The 20,541-nt window shown below is 35.1% G+C and overlaps 1 protein-coding gene across 3 annotated transcripts in view; it reads right to left on the bottom strand.

The window, feature by feature from the left end:
• Nucleotides 1-20,541, bottom strand: part of TBC1D8B (TBC1 domain family member 8B) — a 62,414-nt gene that overhangs the window by 27,045 nt on the left and 14,828 nt on the right. For all 3 annotated transcript variants that reach the window (XM_049644719.1, XM_049644721.1, XM_049644722.1), the window contains exons 3-10: nt 18,788-18,906; nt 18,072-18,297; nt 17,161-17,401; nt 14,204-14,411; nt 12,710-12,877; nt 4,403-4,552; nt 3,694-3,844; nt 2,861-3,075 (exon numbers count right to left, since the gene is read on the bottom strand). In XM_049644719.1, coding sequence (XP_049500676.1) covers nt 2,861-3,075; nt 3,694-3,844; nt 4,403-4,552; nt 12,710-12,877; nt 14,204-14,411; nt 17,161-17,401; nt 18,072-18,297; nt 18,788-18,906 — 1,478 coding nt within the window. The remainder of the gene's footprint in view (nt 1-2,860; nt 3,076-3,693; nt 3,845-4,402; nt 4,553-12,709; nt 12,878-14,203; nt 14,412-17,160; nt 17,402-18,071; nt 18,298-18,787; nt 18,907-20,541) is intronic.

The following is a 20,541-nucleotide window of genomic DNA, read 5'->3' as shown; positions in this document are numbered from 1 at the left end:
AGAAATAAAAAGGATTCTAAGGGAATATGCTAACAAATGAGATAACCTAGATATAAATTGGTTAATGAGATAACCTAGATATAAAATGGTTAATTCCTAGAAAAACACAAACTACCGAGACCAACTCAAGGAGAAACAGAAAAATCTGAATAGACCTATAAGAAGTAGTGACTGAATTAGTAATGACATAATTTCCTGCAAAGAAGACTCTAGGAACAGATAGCTTCACTAGCAAATTCTACCAAACATTTAAAGAAGAATTAACATCAATCCCTTATAAACTCTTCAAAAAAATAGGAGAGGAAGAAATACTACCCACCTTATTCTATGAGGCCCTGATACTAACACCAAAGAGGTATCTTAACTAGGTATCATTTTATTTTATGAATATAAATGTAAAAATACTAAACAAAATACTAGCAAACTGAACCTGTAAGGGTTAAATTGTAGGTAGTGTAGGGCTAATGCTTAGCTTGAAAAATAACAGCTTTGTGTTGACACTGAAGGTTAAGAGATAACAGCCTTGCTTTGCTCTGGTAAACTACACCTCATACTCTTGTAAATTAGGCTTCACCAATTAAGGAAACAAAAGTTCAAAGAAAAGAGCATCAGAGGCAGGGTCAAGGAGATCCACTGGTTGCAACTTAGAGGCAGAAAGTCTAAAGTAAACACCTCATTAGGCAACTGTTTCTAACTCATCTGGAAACTGTTTCTTTGTTCTGTTCCCAGGTGATGATAAAACGATGTGATCGGTTATAAAAACTCTGTACCCCGGCTGTTCGAGGCCGCACTCTTATCAAGAGTGTTGGTCCCGATCGGTCAGCCTTGCCTCTCATTGTAATAAACTTTGTTGTGACTGTCACTGGTGCCCGTAGCATTCTGTTTCAGGAGTCGTCTGGATGCAACAAACCCAATAACACATAAAAAGGATTATAGAGCCAAGACCCAGGGAGATTTATCTTGGAAATACAAGGAGGGTCAACATATGAAAATACATCAATGTAATACAGGACATTAACAGAATAAAAGTAAAAAAACCACATGATTATCTCAATAGACAAAGAAAAATGGTTTGACAAAATCCAACACTCTTTCATGATAAGAACACTTAACCTAGGAATATATGAGAACTTTCTCAACTAGTCCCATCAGCCATAATGAGTCAGTACAGTTCACATGGCTTTTTGATCAAAAGCAATAAAACCTGCTTATTAAATTCAGACTTCTTCTCGGCTTGAAAGATTCTCCATGATTTTGTCCTATACAAACTTATTTACTTCTTGATTCTAACATAAATCTAGCCAGACTGATCTCCATGGTAGGCTTATTCTCACATGAATGGTATTGCTCATATTGTTACTTTAACTCAGAATAACTTTCCTTGTGCCCTCCATGTTTCTAACTTTGCTCTCATCTTTTAGAAGTCAAAAGCATGTGCCACCTACTTTGAAGGTGCCTCTACACTATATATAGATAACATTGTGGACTCTGTGAGTATAAGTTCTTTGAGAAAAGAAGTGCCACACTTGTTTTTTTTTTTTTTTTTTTTTTACCTCTCAGAGATCCTAAAATACGCTAAACATTGTAATTTAGGTGATCCATTCACTCAAATTGTTTTTCAAAAAAATTCTCTATTGATAAGATTTAATGGATACAATTGATACATAATCATTATAAGTGCTCAGCCCACTATAAAGGAATGTGTGGCTGATAGTGCTAGCTATCCACCACAATCCAGTCTCCCTTCTTCCATAGTATCTGGATATATATATATGCTCAGTCACACTATATTTTGCAGACTTCTTTGTAAACAGGTGTGGCCAGAAAACTAAGACCCTCCAACAGAATGTGGATGAAGTGATATATGCGCATTCTAGGCCTACTAGCCAATAAAATCTATAATTGTTTCTCCATGCTCTCTCCAGTTTCCTGTGAATGGTAATGGCAATGAAAGAGCATCTTGGAAACCATGTTTTGAAGATGACAGGGAGTGCTTCAGCCTAAGGCCCTGAATAATCTCATGAACGAGAGCTGCCTATTGACTTAAATACTTGCTCTTCCGTTTATTCCTTTGAGGAAACTTCTATTGTGTTTAAGCTATTACCTATTTGAGGTTATTTGTGTTAGCAGTCTAGCATCCCTACTTAATATAGTGTGCTCCTAAAGGATTTTTTCAATGATTCCCCCACTGTCAACAAAATAAAATTCAAACTCCTGACCTCTCCCAATCTACCTGATATTTTTCCTCTATCTACTTAGCTTCATTCACCCTACATTTCTAAGAAACAAAACATGGTTCTACATACATTCTATGTTTACCTCTATCTGTGTTTGGTTACACTGATGCTTCTACCTGGAACATTCTTTCATTCCAGCTCCATACATCCAAAATTCACCAATTATCAAGACCTACAAATGCTACCTCTTCCACGAAGTCTTCTCGGATTCCTCCAGATGAAAATAATTTATCCCTACGATAAATCCTGACAGAACTTTACATTTCTTTAATAATTTGTCCCACTTGCTTTTTATTTGCCAATGAATATGTTTTAATGCTTATCGTTCGTATACTTTCAAGGGCAGGATCCTTATAGGATTCATCTTTATATAGTCTTAAGCACCTAGCAAAGTATCTTTTACAGAGCAGGAATGCAATAAACACTTGTTAAATGTAAAAGAAAAATGAAGTAATGAAATACCAATTCTCTTAAGTATTCCCGCTACCATCTACTTAGATTAAAAATAAGCCCTTATCAATCTCAGCCCAACCTTTCTTATCACAATTTTCAAATAGAGCTATATTTGATATGATTTTACCATTTGGAATATGTACACAGATGGGCTCATACTGAAGTCATACCTGGCAGTATCCAATTTTGGGATTCCTGTATGCATAAGCAGTGAGTACCCGCCTCAGAGCAGATATGCCAGTGTCACTCTGAAAGGCTGGGTGTTCAGGCAGGGAGCGACGCAAATCACGTTCAATTTCTTCAGTAGCCAAGTTGCAGGTCCCTAAGGACTGCTCAACCACTTCAGCATAATAGCCAGGATTAGCAGCCATTTCATTAACAGCACCTGTAAAGACGACTGCATTAACATACAAAAGCAGAGGAATGTAATAAGGCCAACACTTGCATATATACATAAAGAATTGGATAACCTTTAAATTTAGCTTTATACTCAATTAATATCCTAGTACAAACAAAAGAAAAGGCTTCACTAGAATATAACATCAGGACACCAATTTAAAAAATATATTTATTTATTTTTGAGAGGAGGGTGTGGGGGAGACAGAATCCAAAGTCCGCGCAGAGCCCAATGCGGGGATCGATCTCACAAACCGTGAGATCCTGACCTGAGAAGACACTTAACAGACTGACCTACCCAGGCACCAGCCCCAGGACACCAATTTTATTCAACAGAATTTTCATAAACTGTTTTTTTTCCCTTAACTTTCCTTTGACACTAGAGCTAGAGATATTACCAATTAGCCATATCTTGCCTAATAAACTAATTTGCTCAGACAACGGATGTGTGAATATATAAGTAAGTACACATAACTACCTTACTCTCTTTGACTAGTCTGAACTCATGAATAAGAGTTTGTTCTAGCCATCTTTGTAATTATTTTTACTTAGTGCATAACTCCTAGAAGGGGCATGGCTAGTATCTGTTAGTAAAGTGAATAAATACCTGAAAAAAGCATCCACAGCTCTCCTCTTAAGGTCTCTGGAATCCCTCTTACAACCAGATCTCGAGTCTTTTTGGTCCGAAACATGCTAACCCCACGCCCACATTCTGTAAACAGGATGTTCCATGACTGTTCCTTCATTTTTTCTTTCAACTGTAACAAAAAATCAAAGCAACTAAACATGGTGACAAATGAACTTCTTTCAAATAACTTGAAAACTCTCTTCACTGTGAAGTAATACCCGTGGAAATCAAGAACAGAGAAAGTCAAAATCAGTATTCACAGAGAGGCCAAACACTGGAGCACTGTTCACAAATCTTTCAAATCCACGTGAGCATAATAGATGTATTTTACTATTTTAATTCTTACCTAAACTCATATAAAAATGGGAAAAGCATTACACTTCAGAGGTAAAACTTTGAACCATTATTCTCCCCCACTCACCTCAATTTTAGAATTATTGGCAATCTATGCATATAAAACACGATGTTCAATTTTCATTGTTTATCTTAATTCTTGTTAATAACCCTTTTTTTGTGAAAATAGCATTTTTATGTGATGGAATGAAATAAGTCACACAGTAGTACCTGCTGGAAAACCTTATCAAGCACCAAAAGAAGATTTCAATTGTGGTACCTTCTAGTCTGCTCTAAGATTTTTATTTTTGATAAACTGTTTCAGCCCATAGATTTTAGTATTTTGTTTTCCTACCATTTTGGAATTAAGATTCTCCAAATTCTGAGGGTGAAATACTGTCATTAAGGCTTCGGTGTTCACAGTTTTACTGCATTCTCTCTGACATGTCAAAGACTGTACCTCAATATTATCGGATGGGTCTGTAGAATCAGAACTAATAGGAACCTAAAAAAGAAAAAATGTAATTGTCCCAAATGCATGCTTAAAAGTTTCTGCAAGAAGAAAAAGTGCTCATGTTTTATCTATCATTTATAAAGCACAATCTGTCTACATAATAAATATTGAAGCAATGTCTCAGAGAGACAATTGTTTTTCTTTTGAAATTAGAGATAGCAAGAAATTAGTGTCTGCAACAGCAAACTCAAGACTTCAGTGAGCCCACTCCCCTGTAAAAACAAAATATTGGCAAAGAATTTTAAAAAATACAAGTTCAGAACACTGGAAATGAACCAAAGGCACAGAACGAACTGAAAAGCAGAGATACAACTAAAACTAATGAATCTCAATAGGAACATCAGACTGTGAAGTTTTAACATGAGGCTATTCTCATCACCCCTCCCTCCCAAGCTCAGAGGTATGGTAGCCATGAAAGCCTGCATTAACACAGCCAAAGGATCTTCTGGAGCTTCACTAAAATCCCCATCCCCAGAACACAGTCAATATTTTAACCAGACTAGCAGCTCCCTAGAAAATCCCCATTCTCAGGGTATTGTTATCATTTGATTTAATTCAGAACTCAGGTCTGTGAAAAAAGCCCAGTCCCCAGGGCACTACAGATGCCTAAGGCTATGATTTCAGTTTGGGGGAAACTAGAGCCTGGCTAAAAATCTAAAAGGAAGATCTAGATAACCATAGGGAACTTTGAAAGATTCTAACATATTCTTGGGGACCTAGAAGTACGTGTAAACGTATAGGGTTGTGAAACTGGCTAGGAAAGAAACGGGACAGGGGAAGGCCCCATTTGCTCAATTCTGGACTATTCTGGAGGTAAGAAGTGAAAGATAAGGCTGATTTAAAAGCTTCCAGAAGTTTGAGGTATACCTTCACACAAAGATTTCCTTTGCAAAAAGTAGAAAACTTAATGGTTCACAGCATTTAAGGAGCTCACTGACCCATCACTGGCTGGCCACTAATTTATACTGACTAAAGGGGGTAATCAGAGAAAGCCAGGTTTAAAAATAAAAACAGGAACTATTTTTAAAAAGCAACCAACAGAAAATGTCTTTGAGAGGGCCCAGTTCCTAGATTTTGTAAACTAAGAATGTAAAGTAGCTATTATAAATATATTAGAAGAATGAAAGGAAATTATGTTTAAAAAAATAAGGACCCAATTAAAAAGTGGGCAAAAGGTCTGAATATAGACCTCTCCAAAGAAAATAAAAAGATGACAGACAAATAATCATATAAAAATATGTTCAATATTGTATCACTAGGGAATTACAAATGAAAAAAACAATGAGATACTATTGGCTATTAAAATGGCTAAAATCCAAAACACTGACAAGAACAAGTACTTGCTGCTGAGGATATGGAAAAAGAAATTTCATTCACTGCTGATGGAAATGCAAAAATGGTACAGCCACTTTGGAAGATGGTTGGCAGTTTCTTACAAAGCAAAACATAGCCTTACTATGATATGATTGAGGAATTGTGCTCCTAGGTATATACCCAGCTAGTTGAAAACGTATGTCCACACAAAAACCCACACATGAATGTTTATAGCAGCTTTATTCATAGTTGCCAAAAATTGAAGGCAACCAACGTATCCCTATTAAAGGTGAATGGATAAACATTGTGGTATATCCAGACAATGAAATATTTTTCCGCAATAAAAACTATCAACAAAACATAAAGAAATAAAAAAATCTGAACTTACTAATAACATGTAAGGACACTGAATCTGTAATCCAAAACCCCCACCAAATAAAAGTGCTGGATCAGATGGTTTCATGGGTGAATTCTACTAAACATTTAAAGAATTAATGCCAATCCTTCTCAAATTCTTCCAAAAAAGTAAAGGGGATGGGAACAATCCCAAACAAATTTTACAAGGTCAGAATACCCAATACTAAATCCAAATAAGAACACAAGAAAAGAAATTATAAGCTAAAATCCCGATGAATAGAGATGCAAAAAATTCTCAACATCATACTAGCAAATCAAATTCAGTAACACTTTAAAAGGATCATACATTATGATCAAGTGGGATTTATCCCTGGGAGGGAAGGATGGCTCAACATACACAAATCAATAAATGGCATACATCACATGAACAGAATAAAAAATAAAAAACATATGATCATCCCAAAAGCCATCAGACAAAATTCAATGTCCTTTCATGATAAAAACTTTCAACAACGTGGGTATAGAAGACACATACCTCAATATAATAAAGGCCATATATGACAAGCCCACAGCTAACATAATGATCCATGGTAAAATGTTGAAAGCTTTCCCTTTGAGATTAGGAACAAGATAAACCAGCCTACTCTCACCACTCCTATTCAAAATAGTACTACAAATCCTAGCTAGAGCCATCAGTCAAGATAAAGAAATAAAATGTATCCAAATAGGAAAGGAAGAAGTAAAATTGTTTCTGTTTGCTGATTAAAGGATTTTGTATACAGAAAATCCTAAAGATTCTACCAAAAACTACTAGAAGTGATAAAGGAATTCAGTAAAGTTGAATACAAAATCAATGTACAGAAATCTGCTTCATTCCTATACACTAATAATGAAACAGCAGAAAATGAAATTAAGAAAACAACCCCATTTACAATTGCAACAAAAATAATAAAATATCTAGGAATAAAATTAACCAAAGAGGTGAAAGACTTGTACTCTGAAACCTATAAAACACTGATGAAAGAAATTCAAGACAACACAAAGAAATGTAAAGATATTCCATGCTTATGAGTTGAAAGAACAAATATTGTTAAAATGTCTGTACTATCCAAAGCAATATATACACTTAACGTAATCCCTATCAAAATACCAACAGCATTTTCCACAGAACTGTAACAAACAATCCTAAAATTTGTATAGAACTACAAAAGACTTTGAATAGCCAAAGCAATCTTGAAAAAGAAAAACAAAACTGGAAGTATCATAATTCTAGATTTCAAATTATATTACAAAGTGGTAGTAATTAAAACAGCATGGTACTGGCATAAAAATAGACACAAAGATCAATGGAAGAGAACAGAAAACTTAGAAATAAACCCACAATTATATGGTCAATTAATTTCGACAAAGAAGGAATGAATACCCAATGGGAAAAAGACAGTCTCTTCAACAAATGGTGTTGGGAAAACTGGACAGCCATAGCAAAAGAATGAAGCTGGATCACTTTTTTATACCATACACAAAAATAAAGTCAAAATGGATTAAAGACCTAAATGCGAGACAGGAAACCATAAAAGTCCTTAAAGAGAGCACAGGCAGTAATCTCACATTGGCTGTAGCAACATTTTTCTAGACTTGTTTCCTGAGGGAAGGGAAATAAAAGCAAAAATATGGTTTTAAGGTATGTTCCTTCTATCCCTACTTTCTTGAGGGTATTTTGTCAAATGCTTGTTCTGCATCTATTGAGAGGATCATATGGTTCAGATCCTTTCTTTTATTAATGTGGTGTATCATGTTGATTGATTTCTGAATATTCAACCAGCCCTGCAGTCCAGGAATAAATCCCACTTGATCATGGTGAATAATTCTTTTAATGTACTATTGAATGTGATTTGTTAGTATCTTGTTGAGAATTTTTACATCCAGGTTCATCAGTGATATTTGCCTTTAATTCTCCTTTTCAGGGGGTTTTTGAATCAAGGTAATTCTGGCTTCATAGAAAATGGTGCTGGGACAATTGGACAGCGACATGCAGAAGAATGAAACTGGACCACTTTCTTACACCATTACACAAAAAAATAGATTCAAAATGGATGAAAGACCTAAATGTGAGACAGGAAACCATCAAAATCCTACAGGAGAAAACAGGCAGCAACTTTTGACCTTGGCCGCAGCAACTTCTTACTAGACATGTCTCTGGAGGCAAAGGAAATAAAAGCAAAAATGAATTACTGGGACCTCATCAAGATAAAAAGCTTCTGCACAGTGAAGGAAACAATTAGCAAAACTAAAAGGCAACTTACAGAATGGGAGAAGATATTCACAAATGACCTATAGGATAAAGGGTTAGTATCCAAAATCTATAAAGAACTTATCAAACTTGGGCGCCTGGGTGGCTCAGTCAGTTAAACATCCGACTTCAGCTCAGGTCATATGATCTCACGGTTTGTGAGTTCGATCCCCTCATCAGGGTCTGTGCTGACAGCTCAGAGCCTGGAACTTGCTTTGGATTCTGTGTCTCCCTCTCTCTCTGCCCCTCCCCTGCTCATGCTGTCTCTCAAAAATAAATAAACATTAAAAATTTAAAAAAAAAGAACTCCTCAAACTCAACACCCAAAAACAAATAATCCAGTGAAGAAACGGGCAGAAGACATGAATAGATACTTTTCCAAAGATGACACCCAGATGGCTAACAGAGACATGAAAAGATGCTCAACATTACTCATCATCAAAGAAGTAAAAATCAAAATCACAATGAGATACCACCTCACACCTGTCAGAATGTCTAAAATTAACTTTGGAAACAACAGTTATTGGTGAGGATGTGGAGAAAGGGGAACCCTCTTGCACTGTTGGTGGAAACGCAAACTGGTGCAGCCACCCTGGAAAACCATATGGAAGTTCCTCAAAAAATTAATAATATGGGCACCTGGGTGGCTCAGTCAGTTAAGTGTCTGACTCTTGATTTCGGCTCAGGTCATGACCTTGTGGTTCATGAATTCCAACCCCGTGAATTCCACCTCTAGCGCAGAGCCTGCTTGAGATTCTCTCCCCCTCTCTCTTCCCCTCCCCTGTGTGTGCTCTCTCACAAAATAAACTTTGAAAAAAATTAAAATAGAACTACTCTATGACCCAGCAATTACACTACTAGGTATTTATCCAAAGGATACAAAAATGTTGTTTCAAAGAGGCACATGCACCCCAATGTTTATAGCTATATTAACAATAGCCAAAAATGGAAAGAGCCCAAATGTCCATCAACTGGTGAATGGATAAAAAAGATGTGGTATATGTATACAATGGAATATAACTCGGTGATAAAAAAAAAAAAGAATGAAACCTTGCCATTTGCAACAACGTGGATGGAACTAGAGTGTATTATGTTAAGAGAAATTAGAGAAAGATGAGTATCATATAACTTCATTCATATGTGGAATTTAAGAAACACAACAGATGAACATAGGGGAAAGGAAGGAAAAATAAGATAAAAACAGAGAGGGAAGCAACAATAAGAGACTCTTAGAGAAACTGAGAGGCTTGAGGGGAAGGTGGGTGTGGGAATGGGCTAAATGGGTAATGGGCATTAAGGAGGGCATTTGCTGGGATGAGCACCTGGTATTATACGTAAGTGATGAAATTAACACTACACTGTATGTTAATTAACTTTAAATAAATAAATTTTTTAAAAATTAAAAATTTTAAAAAGCCAAAATAAACTATTGGGACTATGTCAAAATAAAAGATTTCTGCACAATGAAGAAAGCAATCCACAAAACTAAAAGGCAACCTACTGAAAAGCAGAAGATATTTGCAAATGACATATCTGATAAAGATTAATATCCGAAATATATAAAGAACTTATACAGCTCAATACCCAAAAAACAAAAAAATCCAACTAAAAAACTGGCAGAAGACATGAATAGACATTTCTCCAAAGAAGACAAACAGATGGCCAACAGACACATGAAAATATGCTCAATGTCACTCATCAGGGAAATGCAAATCAAAGCTACAATGAGATACCACCTCACACCTGTCAGAATAGCTGAAATGAACAACACAAGAAACAAAAGGTGTTGATAAGGATGTGGAGAAAATAGAGTCCTCTTGCACTGTTGGTGGGAATGCAAACTGGTGCAGCCACTGTGGAAAACAATATGGGGGTTCCTCAAAAAGTTAAAAATAGAACTAGTCTACAATCCAGTAGTCACACTACTGGGTATATTTACACAATAAAATACAAAAACACTAATTCAAAAGGATAAATGCACCCCTATGTTTATTGCAGCATTATTTACAATAGCCAAACTATATAAACAGCCCAAGTATCCATGGATAGGTGTATGGATAAAGAAGGTGTGTGGGTGTGTGGGTGTATATGTATTTACTGCAGCATTATTTACAACAGCCAAACTACAGAAACAGACCAATTGTCCAAGAATAGGTGAATGGATACAAAAGGTGCATGTGTGTGTGTGTATGTGTGTGTGTTTATTATTTAGCCATAAAAAAAGGGCATCTTGCCATTTGCAACAACATGGATAGAGCTAGAGGGTATAATGCTAAGTGAAATAAGTCACCCAGAGAAAGACAAATAACATATGATCTCACGCGTATGTAGAATTTAAGAAATAAAACAAATGAGCATGGGGGAAAAAGAGAGTGAGACAAACCAAGAAACAGACTCTTAACTATAGAGAACAAACTGATGGTTACCTCAGGGAAGGTAGATGGGGGATGGGGCAAATAGGGAATGGGGATTAAAGAATACACTAGAAAAAAAATCCATTTCCTAGCAAACCCGTATACTGACTGGTATTTTGTACATATTCTTATTAAACCTCTAGAAATGAGTAAGAGAGACTAGAAAACCTTAGAACTCTGACATATATCTGAAAAGATGATAAACTCATTCTGAAACAAAATCCTTTCTTGATAACTGAGCATACCCAACTCCCAGAGGCACCTGAGAGTTTTCAGGGAAAAATTCCAGTTCTTTAGGTTTAAGACACACAGATAAACTGAAGAAAAAAGATAAGCAGTACATTAAATCTAACACACAGACTGAACCTGAAATGGAATGGGACAGGGAAAAAAGGGACATAAGCAAGAATATGGAAGCACTGGGAGAGAAACTATCAGGACTGATCAGATTTTACCTGTGTCCTAACATCAAACTAAGGAATATCCTGGCTGCACACCTGAAGAGAATGAAAGATTATAAAGTTGGGGCAAGAAAATTCTTGATGGTCAACATGAAGATTCTGTGTCTGGAACTGAGATATATATTTTTTTAATTACATGTTTCCATTGTGTTTTTCTATTATCAAAGAGAAAGCTAGTCTTATCAATACTGCATTATAATGGACTGAGCATATTATTTTTAGTCTCTACTATGGAGAGGTAAAAGCCTCTATAATCCAATCCAAATGAATAACATAGCCAGTAAAGCTAATGTTGATTTTTTTCTTCAAAGTTTTAATTAAAATACAATAGATATAATGTGATAAGCTTTATCAATCTATTAAAACATGAGTTTCCTAGGCATTAAAAATGAAAATTTGAATTGAAACTATCTACATTTCTATACAGGACATACTAAACATCAAAATCAAGCTTTTAACCACCCTTTGCCAAGAATATTTGCCTTCTCTAATACTTTACTAGTAAATAGCTTTGCCACTATTTTGCTTTGGGCTATATTGTGTAAGTAAGGCTGAGCTACTTGATATTAAATAAAAGATATTCAGACTGGTTTAAAATTGCAGTCTCTATAGCAGTAAAAGGAGAATCCTTTTCAAGGCCTTATTAAATTCTCAAATATAGTTTGAGTTATTAAAAGCCATGTTATGTGAAAGTACAAGATACTGTCAATAGTCAAAAAAGATCAAATGGTAATAATTTTTTTAGTTTTAGTTTTTTTTAATATGAAATTTATTGTCAAATTGGTTTCCATACCATACCCAGTGTTCATCCCAACAGGTGCCCTCTTCAATGACCATCACCCACTTTCCCCTCCCTCCCACCCCACATCAACCTTCAGTTTATTCTCAGTTTTTAAGAGTCTCTTATGGTTTGCCTCCTTCCCTAACTTTTTTTTTCCCCTTCCCCTCCCCCATGGTCTTCTGTTAAGTTTCTCAGGATCCACATAAGAGTGAAAACATAAGATTTGTCTTTCTCTGTATGACTTATTTCACTTAGCATAACACTCTCCAGTTCCATCCACATTGTTACAAAAGGCCATATTTCATTCTTTCTCATTGCCAAGAAGTATTCCATAGGAGTTCCTAAAAAGGACGATTTTCACTTCTGCCTTATGGTATGACCTACAAAATATAATTTCTTTGGTTTTAGTCTTTTAAAAAAAAAAATAAACCTAAGTATGAATAGAAAAGATACTATGAATTCCTTCTTAAAGAATGGACCATACAAAACACAAAGTTTTATTAAACAATGATTTGATTGGTATATAATTACCTCTGTGCTAATATCATGATATGGAGCTGAAGCTGCTCTGCACTTGAATCTGAATTTTGCCACCAGTTGCTCAAAGTCTTTAACTTCACTGAAGCGAAAAGCTGTCTTTCCTTTGATGCTAATGATGACAGTTTTGGTGGAATCATTTGTCTTATCTATAGCTAAGACCTGGGGGGTGAAAACATTATAAATGAATCACATTCTCCATTGTTGCTGACACTTTCAGGCAAAATATGTTTAGCTTACTCTTTTTGAGAGACGGAGACAGGGAGAAGAGGAGAGGGAGAGAGGGAGAGGGAGGGAAAGTGGGAACGCACCTGTGCGGGTGGAGGAGGGGTAGAGGGAGAGAGAATCTTAAGCAGGTTCCACATCCAGCGTGGAGCCCAAGGTGGGGCTCAATCTCACAATCATGACCTGAGCCAAAATCAAGAGTGGGACGCTTAACCAACTCAGCCACCTAGGTACCCCTTTAGCTTACTCTTTTGAGACTAAAGTTTTGGTCCATGGTATGGCTTACTAAGAAATAGACTTTGCGGGGGCAGTGCCTGGGTGGCTCAGCCAAAGCATTTGACTCTTGATTTTGGTTCAGGTTATCATCTCACATTTCGTGAGACAGAGCTCGGAGTCAGGCTCTGCACAGACAGCGTGGAGCCTGGTTGGGATTGTCTCTCCCTCTCTCTCTACCCCTCCGCTGCTCATTCTCTCTCTTTCTCTCTAAATAAGCAAAAAAAAAAAACAAGCAAAATTTTAAAAAAAGAGAGAGATAAGGGCGCCTGAGTGGCTCAGTTGGTTAGTTGGTTAAGCATCCAACTCTTGATTTCGGCTCAGGGCATGATCTCATGGTTTGTGAGATAAAGCCCCATGTCAGGCTCTGTGCTGACAGCATGGAACCTGCTTGGGATTCTTGCTCTCCTCTCTCTACCCCTTCCCTGCTCACTCTCTCTCAAAAAATAAACTAATTTTTTTAAATAGACTTTGGGTACTAGTTGCACCACTGACACAGGTAACCTCAGTGCAAGTTACTTCACTTCTCAAGGAAAAGGTTTACTTAACGTGTAGTCTTTAAAAATGACAGTACAAATGTAAAAATTCAGTGTTATAATGCTGACAATTTATTCCTAACTTACATAAGAGCTATCAATTCTATTCTCTTTGACTATGTATACCAAACATAATAGTCTAAATTTTGGTATTAATGTCATAAATGCCTGAGCATGCTCCACCTTGAGTCATTCTAAACCCTTATCTGATTTATAAATTTTTATTTTTTCTATTTTCACTTTTAATAAGAGCTCTTATTCTAGTACTCTTTTCCTGAAGAATGGTGCCCTTATCATTAAAAATAATACTGGACTTGAAAACATGATTATGTAAAAATTAATAAAAGGATAGTTCATATAGAGGTTTTAATAACTTATAGAATGAAAGGATATTTCACTCTGTGAATGATAGCATTTCAAACTAAGAACTGATAGGTAACCAAATTTATATTACCTCTCGTAATGGAATAATTATACTACATAGACTGCCATCCTGGCTAGCAAAGCAGATATAGTTTTCTGAGATGCACATTTTTCCATGAGTGTTAAAGTGGCTGAATGGTATCCATAAGCAACATTCATGTACTTCTTTCAAAGCCTCTTCTTTGGGGAGCCTAAAAAAAGCACTGAACTGCTCACTGTGGGCTCGATTTTCCAGACCTCTGTAGAAAAGAAAAAAGGGGGCTCAAATAATGACTTCTAAAATGTACACATGCCCATATTGATTAATCTAAATGTACTTTAGAGCAGAAAGATTAAATACTACATGCTATGTTCTTCAACAAATTATGAAATGGAAGAAACACTGATTCATAACAAATTCATTTTTTTGGTCCCTTTTCCAATTTTGTTCTACTACTAGATTACAAGGCACAAAAAGTTACAGATGACATAGGACTTCATCTGTTAAGGAATGATCTGAAGGATTATTATTATATTATTACACATCCATAATATGCAAATATGGCTAAAACCAACATTGGCAAACAATTTTTATATGTGGTTACCAGAAAATCAAGAGTCACCCAGTTCAAATAAAATAAAAATGAAAAACAAAAAATGAAAAAAAGAAAACTTAAAAATGAAAATTTATGTGGCGCCTGGTGGCTCAGTTGGTTAAGCGTCCGACTTCAGCTCAGGTCATGATCTCACCATCTGTGAGTTCAAGCTCCATGTCAGCCTCTGTGCTGACAGCTCGGAGCCTGGAGCCTGGAGCCTGCTTCGGATTCTGTCTCCCTCTCTCTCTCTGCCTCTTCCCTATTCACACTCTTTCTCTCTCAAAAATAAATAAATGTTAAAAAAATAAAATAAATAAAATAAAATTTAAAAAGTGAAAATTTATGGCTTCAAAACTTAGACAAGAAGAATAGTGTATAAAAGATAATGTTAAAAATTAAGTGAAGCAAACATTTAAATGAATGTTTTAAAAAATCCAAAGTAGAGGCAAGATAAAACAACACTGCTTGCACAGTATTGGGCAAAGGATAGGCATCAACAAATAAAGATGACTTGTTAACTGATATATAAATATATGAATAAAAACAATTGCTTAAAATAGTACAATTTTTCTAGAGGCAGTAAACACTTGTGTTAAGCAGCAATGCCATCTGGGGTTGTAAGTAAATTATGCAAGCTCTAACTCAAAGACAACAAAGTTAAAACCAAATTCATCATTCCAGCATATACTATTTGAATATGTGGTATTTCATCATGTCTTTCAAAATAATTCTGATGAACAGAAAGCCACATTAATTTTAACCTCACTGAAATTATAATTTGGTAGGTTATTTTATTATTATTTTAAAAGATGAGGTCTACTTATATAAATGAAAAGTGCCCATGATACATTGTTAAGGAGGGTAGAAATAGACTGTGGAATAATATGTGATGTTTAGTCCCAATCATGTTTTTTGCAAATATTTTTTTAATTAATGCATTAAAAAGCCTGGAAAGATATACACTGAACTTAACTATTGCTATTGTGCTTTTGTATTGTTTAAATTATAGAAGTAATACATATTTGAAAAAAACAATAAGCCAAAACAATAAAGATATTCAATTTTAGAAAAAGTCATTTGGATACTAAGTCTAAATAAGCTATTGTTCTTCTTAACTTACTAGAAACAAGGATTTAGATATATATGATTTTCAATAAGCTCTCTTAAAATGCACATGACAAAAATGAATATCCTAGATCTCATTTAAATAATACAGACTTGGTAATGAATAACTCCTTGATAGACGGCCATTTAGAGGATATTCTGAGGGAAATAAAATAGCTAAAAAGCTTATTTTTATGGTGGCCAATCAAGGAAGAAACTACAAAAACAAATGCTCAACTATAATATAAACAGGATTCCTAATCCTTATAGAGTTCTATTTATAAATCATACACATGAGGACCTGTAAAGAATTCACCTCGGTGATCTATTTTCCAGAAAAGCAGACACGCTCACAAAGAAGTCCTCATGTATCCAGATTTTAGAAATGGTTTAGAAATAGGCAAGAGGAACAACTATACCCAATTAGGGCTATGTAGTAATCACACAACCCTCTAGAGGTCACTTGTTCTGGCCCATCCATAGGACTGCAGCTTAGGTTCCTCTCACAGTTTCCCATAGTCTACATCCTTGTGCTGGGGGCCAGAAGCTGCATTCACTAGCTATTTCTAGATCCTCTCTTCTCTCCCTCCCCTTTGGCATGCACGTTTCAGTCAACTGTTCTAAGTGTTGAGCAGTACAAAAGGACTCTGATCCATTTCAGCAAACCAAATATAGTGGCAAAAAGCTATCAGAGATATTTCTCATGCAGACATTAATAATGATTAACATTTATCTAGGGTTTTATATTTTATAAAGTGCTTTCACACATTATACTGTTCATTACTCACAAGTGCTCTCTGAGGTAGAAATGATAGATGAGTAAGAACTAAGGTCCTGAGAGATAATGCCTTGTCCAAGGGTGGCTGTACTCTCCTTCTAAAGTCCAGGCTTCACTGACTCCACTAACTTGCCTCTTCAAAAAAAATGATACTGTCTATAAATTATGTTTAAAAACAAACAATACATTTTTACAATATCAGACCTGAAGCTGTCTAGACTACTCATAGAGAAATTTAAACTAACTATGCATACAAAAATCTCTATATTTCTAAAAGCACTCCAGGGAAAATCCTACTTGGATCTCAATAATTTTCAAACCTAACTTCTATTTCTTCTAAGGATTAAACTCAATGGAGGGGATACTACTTGTAAAATGCATCTGAATAAACTAAAGAAAACCCACACATCAATGATTATTTCCAAAGAAAAATTATCATATAACATAGAACACTTAACTTTTAATGATAATCAATGTTGTTATTCTTTGGTCAAACGATACTTTAAAAAGTATTAATTAAGCTTTGAATACCTCTTGGTGATTTGTAGAGGATCATCAAGGATAGGGTCATTAGCAAATGTTTCCTTATCAAAAAGTCTCTTTATAGCATAGTTTGCCAGCTGTTCCATAAGAAGGTATGTTTCATTAATATGCAAAAACATTGAAAAGTAGTGATTCTCTCCTTGGGAACACACATGAATACTCTCTGTTAGTATAACATTTGAAGTCTTTTCAAGTTTTGAGACTGCATCCCAGGAGATAACAAGTTTTACTGCAAATAAGAATTATAAGCAGGTATGATTAAATTTCTCAATACTGATTAATGTTTATCAATCACCTCTTTTAAGACAATAGCTAACCACTTGAAAAATGCTACAAACTAAAATACTTTAGACTTCAAGATTAGTTCAAATTTTGAAGCGTAACCATTACATACAATAATTGGTGATTCTAGGAAGAGACACAATTTTAAAGAATTTTTTAAAAAATTATTCTGATTTTATATTTAAATCTGTTACTTTACAAAATTGCATTACCACTGATGTAAAAGCTATATGTGTGCTATGAACATTACTGTTTGATTCTTCTTTATAACTATGGGCCATTAGGTATTATGGCTACTACATTTATATTGCAAATTTAAAACATGGATTGCAGAAAGTAGATAGTTTAGAACAATAAAGGAGTTATATGCCAGGTCACCATCATCATTTAATATCCATTCACTTCCCACAATATGCAAGGCATTCCATACATACTTCTAATGGCTCCTATGTTAAGCAACCAGTTAAAAAGATTCTTTCTCCAGACGAAGTGAATTTTTTAATGTACAATTACTCTTAATATCAATCCTATTACTTTATATACAACCTAACAACACCACAGAGTTGATAGGTCAGTCAGCAAGTTCAAAGCCATGGTAAGCAACAGAAACCACTTACTTTCTGATCCCAACAAAAAAGAATAGAAGCTCAGAAAGTTGGTGCTAAGATAGAGCCAACCCTGACAAGGGACCCGTCCTTTCCAGTAACTGCATGAGTAATAGGTCACTAACTTCTCCTGCTCTGGTAAACCAAAACATTTTTCAAATTTCAAAAGGGCTTCTCGAAATTTCTCAGGATCATCTTCTTTTGCAAAAGAATGTTTTCCCTCTTCAGCAATTAATCCCTAAAGGAGACAAAATATTTTTTGAAAATTATTAGCTACCAACAAAAATACATTTTATATATTTAAACAGTTCATTGACTAAAACTGTGTACATCTACATAGGTACATATGTGTACATACATGCTTCTCTCAGGACAGAGGTGAGCAAATTTTCTTAAATTTTCTAATTAGGCTTTTTCTAATGCCTCACAAGGAGCTACCACAAATATGGGTGCTAAATATTTTTTTGAATAAGTGAAGGGTTCATTCAAATTCTAAATTCAAGAAATAATGATATGAAAATATCCTTAAGAGTACTCACAAGGGCACTAAAAACTAATCATTGACTTTTATAATTTTCTTTAGCACTGATTCTGACATTCATAATGTGTACTTCTGCCAATCCTGAAAGGTTATCAGTGAAACAATGACCTTTCACATAGTGTTTGATCCTAAAATAAGAGGGTCGAAGATTTTAGTATTCCATCTACAAAATATATCCATCACTTACTCTTATCTTTCCTTGTACAAAATTAGTAATATCTTCATTTGAATCAAACACAGATAAGGTCTTCATGATATTTTGTTCCAACCAATCCCAGTGTTTGGTTATTTCTTCTCTGTTGGCTCCTGATTCATAACGAAAGAGAATAAAAGACTGAAGGGAAACTTCACATCAAAATTGCTCTTGATATTTACAAGCTTAGTTTAAAAAGAAATAAAAGTATATCTGTTCATTTTCAAAAATGATCATAAAGGAATAAAGATATTAATTACATTTATTCTCTATTTCATCTATATATGTGGGGGTAAATACTATTTTTCATTGTTAAGTGGAAGAATAAAATATTTAATGAGAAGGGAAAAAAGTAAATACAACTCATGAGAAAAGTCAAAATTCTGAAAACAAGATGCCAGTAACTGGTGCCCACAGGAACTAGTATTTTTTAAGAGAATATATAAAGTGCCAGTAACATAAATACATATAATTTAATCCTTGGTCTTCACATAATACAGTTAGTACTGTGCATATAATCTGTGTGACTACAAACAGCATGCACATAATACTATGTGAAATGTGGATTTCAGCAGTGGCAACTCTACTTATATTACAAGGTGAAGCCTTTGTTCAGTCACCCTTTTCATTAAAGGGCCTAGTTAACTTAAAGCAGTTTCATCAAAGAGGTTAGAAACCTTACTACAAGTAAGTAAATCCGTGTGACCTGCCAGATCAGTATTAGGTGGCTTGTTGAGAGTCAGATTAAATATTAGTTAGGCTCTGGGTAGCTTTGTCTTGAAGAACATTTCAGTATCTGTTAAGTCTCCCCTGATTACTGCATAAAGATCTCACCAGCACTGTGGATTACAAAAATTTCACTCAGAAGAAACATCTTGACTTTTAGTATGTTTTATGATATACGGAAGTGACATATTAACAAATTTACTGAAACTGCAAAACTGCCTATTTCCTATAATCCAGTTAGAAACTGTATTCATGTTACTAAAGTCACAGTACCATGTGCAATAATTTTCTTTAAGGAATCACAAATACAAGCCATGGGAAAATTTTAAGTCTTTTTTTGGGTCCTTTATGTCTAAAGAAAGCTTCATTAGTAGGTAATTATTTTATTTCTGCATCATGTTAATTTGGGGGAATAAGTGATATAATAACTGCCCCTTTTTGAAGTAGAATGGACATTTTTCCCTAAATAATTTCTACCAACCAGATTTAGAGTAGAGCTTACAAATGTCTCATGATGTCAGCAGGTATAATGTCTGAGAGCCAGGAAAGGGGTGCCTGGGTGGATCAGTTGGTTAAACATCTGACTTCAGCTCAGGTCATGATCTCAAGGTTTGTGAGTTCGAACCCCACATCAGGCTCTCTGCTATCAGTGCAGAGCCTGCTTCAGATCCTCTGTCTCCCTCTCTCTCTGCCCCTCCCCTCCTCATGCTCTCTCTCTCAAAAATAAATAAAACCATTAAAAAAATAAGATCTAGGAGAAAACACCAGCATCACTAAAGACAATATATAGGAAGATGCAAAAAACAAGCCACATATCTTAAAAAATTAATGTTATGCTGTATGTTCACACATATGAACTATCCAGAATCCACGTTTTATTTTTTTATTTTTGAAATATGATTTATTATCAAATTGCCTAACATACAGTATATACAGTGTGCTCTTGGTTTTGGGGGTAGATTCCTGTGATTCACCGCTTACATACAACACCCAGTGCTCATCCCAACAAATGCCCTCCTCAA

Source organism: Panthera uncia, chromosome X, assembly GCF_023721935.1.
Source record: "Panthera uncia isolate 11264 chromosome X, Puncia_PCG_1.0, whole genome shotgun sequence".
NCBI lineage: Eukaryota > Metazoa > Chordata > Mammalia > Carnivora > Felidae > Panthera > Panthera uncia.
The sequence above is the reverse complement of the archived record's forward strand: the minus strand, read 5'-3'. Positions and strand labels throughout refer to the sequence as shown.